We start from the raw sequence: 5545 nt of genomic DNA on the forward strand, positions 1-5545 counted from the left end.
AGAATAACAGTCAGCCTGAGCAGCAAATTGAAATAATCACGGTTCCATTACAGGCTCGGAGTAATTACTTAATGCACAGTGGAGAGTGGTTAGAGTGGAGGGCTTTTGTAGGCACCATCCTTAATGTTTTATTTTAAACATAATATTAAAGCCTGTCTTTATCATCGACTCATTTCACACCATAATGTTAGTCTGCAATCTAGATTGATGCTTCATGTTAGAATATGTGCAAAGAATTAAAAGGGAAATTCAAATGGCATTTTTTATGTGCATGAAAGAGTCCGTTGAGAACACAGGGAGATAGAGGGGAATTGCATCGAGATAGAGAAGATAAACCATATAGGACTGGGAGACTTTAACTGAATTCAAGTGAATCCCACTGTCATAAAGTCACAGTTTGTATTTCACAGTTTTTTTGTTCTTTTACACATGGGCGAGGGTCAAGTTATTTAAGCAGGTTGGGACATGCTGCAAGTACCTGTATGCTAATGTTGGACTTGCTGTAAAGGTGAATCTGCACTTGAACAGGAGGCCATCAGATCTGGAGTCACCCCTCAACAGTAATGAACAGATGCATTCCTCTTAGCCCATCAGATTTGCATGAACATCCATTCACTGAAGGGTGTGAATGGTAGGTTGAGTGCTAAGTGACTGTTGGAGCCGTATGGGCTCAATGCCCAATTAGGTTGCCGATCATTTGTATTTAGGCATTTTGTTTACACTGTGAATCAGGGATTTACAATGAGCCACCAGCAGGACTTGCTTTAATTCAACAGCTAAAATATCAAGCTGCCAAAATAGTGGCAGTATACAGTATATTAAAAAAAAATGCAATGTGACTTTAAAACAATCATGCAAACAGAAAAATAAATATAATTATTATATTATTAATTATAATAATAACTAGGAGATTAACTAATAATTAATTACATTAATTTGTATAAGGGTTAAATACATCCACAATTGCTGCACAACTTTTGCACACTATTATTTGATTAATCCATACACAGAAGATTGATTTGATTGCATTGCGAAATTGCCTAAATATTCACTGATTCCTATCTCTCAGATGTGAATATTTGTGATATATTTGTTCAACTGATTTATACTGAACGGAATTACTTTGGGATGCTGTTCAACAAAACCAACTATTTGAAAATGAAACCCTGGGCTATGGAGATTGTACTTTTCTTTTAGTATTCTTATGTTATCCGTTAAATCATGGACAGAGGAACACAGTTACAGAGATTTCAGCTTCAAGAAACAAAACAAGCTGTTTCATAAAAATAAATACAGGGCATGAAAGAAATTGAGTGTAATCAGTGAGAAGCCCCATGTGTCTACAAGACTGTCTCCGATTGTCTCGTGCAAATATACTCAGCCATGTTTAAATATAACTTGGGTGTATGAAGTTTACAGTTATAGCTGGGAACTGTTGTGATCACTATGCCTAAGCTATTCTAAAAAATAAAGAAAAAAGATTAAATTCATAGTGACAGAAAATTGTCTGTAAAACAAAGCTGCATACAAATAAGTATTCATTTGGCCTTGTTTAAAGTGAATACTGTAGGGGGAATAAAAATAAATATTTTATTATCTGGTCCAATGTTTATTTTTAGGGCTCTTTCTTTGCATTTGTTGCAGTTGTGTTTGGCTGCTGCACGTAGAGGTGGGATTGCAAATGCGCTCCGTGAGCTTCCTGCACTCTGATTGGCTCATTCAGACGCAAGTCGCGGGTAAGAGCTTCATAGGTCCATGGTAAGAGGCTGTAGTAGAGCGCGGAGCTGTAAAAGGAGGTTGAGCAGTGCTGAACCACTCACTCTGCACATCTGCCCATGTACAAGCGGCCGAAGTCGCTACTGTTGACACTGTGGCAACGCAACACCCCTGAACCCAACGGGACATTTTACCTCTCGATGAGACCAATTCTTTCATTTTTAAACGGAGGCTGCTACATTCGAGGTGAGTGGGTTTTTCTATCCACTTTTTATTTTATTTTAACTGTCATGGTTTCTTTACGCTTTATGCCTATCCTATGTGTTAAACTGATGCACTTTTTTTCTTTATCTTGCAGGATCTCAGTTGTTCAGATGAAAGGAACGGACATGGTGAGTTTTATAATCTACTTCATGCTTACAGTAGCCTACTTTAAAACATGTTGAGAACTGAACTCGGCGCACTTTTTTTTTCTCAGACTGCGCTAACTTGTTTTATGTTATCTCGAGCGAAGTTACAAAATAAATTGAAAAGCTGCATTAACTTTATTTGGTAGCCTACTATCTGAAAATACATTAGTCCTGCGACATATGCAGGAAACATCTGCCAGCACCGCAGCAGACGGCTGAACGGCTGGGCAGTGGGGATGCTCAGATACATCCATGGTGTAAATTCATACATCCATGGTGTAAATTCATGCAGTTGTACACAACAGCATTGTTGGGGTTAATAGTAGAAGTTTACCCCCCCCCCCCCCATCCAGAGCTATGCAGGAGATGTTAAACCGTTTGTTTTTCTACTCATATTGCATTATAACAAGCAGTATATCATAGTTTGTTTCTCCTTAGTTAAATGTGTTGCATTTCCTGTTCTGTCCCTCCATGACCACACTCTCTCAGGTGCTTGCCACATGCCACAGAGTTATGATAAAGAACTTGGGGTTAGGAGGGTCCTGCAGCAGGGTCAAATGCCTTAGTGGTACAGTGTATAGACTCCCAAAACAGAGGTCAAAGGTTAGTGCATTGATGTTGGTGGAAGAAAGTGCCAAGTCGTGTTGGATGTGACCTCTAAGGCCACATATGAACCTGCATCCTGTGTTTTTACGCTGCTGGGTTTTGCTTGCATATCTCACCTCCCTGTCAGCTCAGGCTTCTTATTTGCCATGGCAGCGGGAGACTGCGTTTTTCTCTCTCTCAATAAGATCCAAATGATTTATATATTATGTATTGGTATACATTATAAATCCATACAGTACCTAGGCTAAAGTGTGTTTACAAAGAACATGGGGCCTCATCTTTCTTCTTCTTTATACACACACACACACACACACACACACACACACACACACACACACACACACACACACACACACACACACACACGAGTCACATGATCTCTCATGCCCTGTTTAAGTTTGAGAGTGAGCCACCGCTGCTCACTGGCTGGTTCTGACCAATCAGCACCGTGAGTCAGAGAGGAAACAGAATTATTATATTCCTCGGTGTGTCACTGGTGAATTTCAAAGGCGGGCATAGCTGCAACCCTTAAAGAGGCAGGGCCCTCATTGCTAAGTCAAGACCCAGGCTACAAGACCCCAGTTACTCCTTGATACACTGGAGATGTTTTTACTTTGCTCCTCTCAACATGTAGATAAACAACTGAGGTTAGACATTAGTACTACTCTCTCTGTACTGACATCTTTGTGGGCTTGTTTTGTCAGTTGAATCACTGCTGAGTCAATGAAAATAGGGCGTTAACTCATGTTGTTGGCGTGGTCGAATAAATTAACGGATAAATTGCTTTGTGTTGTTGGGATCTGTTGGGATCTATTGTAGAGGCGTGTTCTTTGATCAGCCGGTTGGCTGGCCTTCGTGGTTAGAATAAGAGAAAAGGTGTTTTCTCTCATAGGTTGGAACATGCCCACAAAGCAGTCCCCGTGACACTCTGCATTTACTCAGCTCTTGTTATTATCACAGCCATTTGGGCACAGTTCTTCATAAAGGCTTTTTTGAAATTTGAAAAAAAGTGATTTTTCCTTTGCTGGCCTCGGTGAAACTTTTGTCTGACCCACCATTCTCTTTTTGTCTCCCTTCAGCTATGCCTACGTGACTCTGCCGAATGCTTACGGGAGCAGATGCAGTATATGATGAGGTCACTTCAAGACCTGAAACAGCTACGAAAGAGCTGCCCGGCAACCAGACGTCCCCTCGCTCCCATCGCCACCCCTCAACTCCCGGCTTTAGCCCGCCACTCTGCGGTGGCGCGGGCGTGTCAGCAGCGAGCGTTGGCACGGGAACAGAGAACGCGTCTGAGGATGTCTAGTGCCAGCAGCACGGCCAGCACCTACGACTCAGCCTGCTGCCTGGCCAGTCCACTAGAGGAGGAGGATGATGATGGCAGCAGCAGACTGGACTCTCCCAGCAGTCACAAGAGCTTGGAGTTTGACTCGGGCTACTCCGAGGCGTCGTGGCAGGATGACCCGGTGGTTCTGAGGAGGACCAGGAACGTGCGAGTGTCCACCTCGGCCTGTCTGCGCACAAACAGAGCCCCGAGCGGACGTATCCGGCCCAAGTCCACCTCCGACGCCTGCCTGGAGAGTTGGACTTCCTTCGAGGTCAGCAAGTCAGAGGACTGGACAAACTCTTTGTTGACCAGGGGACGCAACCGCCAGCCTCTGGTGCTGGGCGACAACAGCTTTGCAGACCTCATACAGAACTGGATGGACTTGCCAGACTGTGCCGTGCAGCCCGCTGAGCTGAAGCCAGCAGACACAAGACAAAGACTGGGGAGAGGTTTCCTTGTCAACATGAGGCGGAAACTGGCCGGGCTCTCTAAGAGTGTGGAGGACAGAGTGAGGGTGAGATCCACAGACTCTGCTGCACACGTGAACAGAATGACAAACGCTCCAAAACGTCTGTCCTGTCCCGTGGTGGCCTCACAGCCCAAAGCCCCCTTTTTCCATCAGTCTCACTCAGGCATTCATGAGCTGGACAGTGATTTTTACCACTTTGCAGCCCTGATGAAAACAGGCAGCCGGCAGCCGATAATCTGCAACGATATCATTGGCTACGTCTGACACAGCAGTTGTCATGTGCCATTTAAACAGACAATCGGACAATCCTCAGAGTCACTTTATTTTTTATATGACTGTTTTGTTTTTTCACTTTTTATATGCTGTGACTTAGCCAATGGAAAATAAAGATGTTCTCATAAATGAAACCGAAACATATTTTTTATTTATTTATACTTTTCATGTCTTGCATGGGACACAGGATATGTGGTTGTTGGTTAATTGAATTTTGCTTTCCCAGAAGAAGCACATTTTTTATTGGAATGAAGAATCCGCGTTGGTCATCTGAGTTGCATTAGGGCTCATTACAGTCACACAGTGACTCCTTGCTGTCTGATTAGTTAAACAAGTTCTACTGTCTCTGCAGTTAAACAAATGAATGTGTTTGCATTAGAAATGTTAAACACTGGACGTGCTTAGGTTGGGAGACTGCAGCTGTACACTTTAGTGTAATTGGTGTATAAGACAGAAGACACATTGAAAACATAATATCTCAGATGTGCAGACCTGTGGTCATTCCAGGACTAATAAGGGTGTTTGAGTCTGCAATTTTCATTATAGAACACAGTTTGGAGTTTACTCGGTGGATACCAAGGGACACGATGTTCTTTCTCTTTAAAAAGAAAGTTCTGTTCTTACTCAACAAAAAGTTGAATCCTTCAGAATGGCTTTAAACGGGACGACTGGGCTATTTACAGGCCAGAAACAGAGGCTGTATCAACACAGAGCGCTGTGTGCCAGATGAGGTCATTCCCCATA

The 5545-nt window shown here is 43.0% G+C and overlaps 1 protein-coding gene across 1 annotated transcript; it reads left to right on the forward strand.

Moving 5' to 3' along the window:
- The first annotated feature begins 1792 nt into the window (after positions 1 to 1792).
- Positions 1793 to 4924, forward strand: LOC307249958 (PAK4-inhibitor inka2-like). Its single transcript, XM_080026867.1, has 3 exons — positions 1793 to 1962; positions 2075 to 2108; positions 3812 to 4924. Exons 2-3 carry the CDS (start codon positions 2091 to 2093, stop codon positions 4790 to 4792), a joined length of 999 nt encoding a protein of 332 aa, XP_079882993.1. The 5' UTR covers positions 1793 to 1962; positions 2075 to 2090; the 3' UTR covers positions 4793 to 4924.
- The last annotated feature ends 621 nt before the right edge of the window (positions 4925 to 5545 follow it).

The sequence above is a fragment of the Ammodytes marinus genome, assembly GCF_949987685.1.
Source record: "Ammodytes marinus genome assembly, chromosome: 4".
Classification (NCBI taxonomy): domain Eukaryota; kingdom Metazoa; phylum Chordata; class Actinopteri; order Uranoscopiformes; family Ammodytidae; genus Ammodytes; species Ammodytes marinus.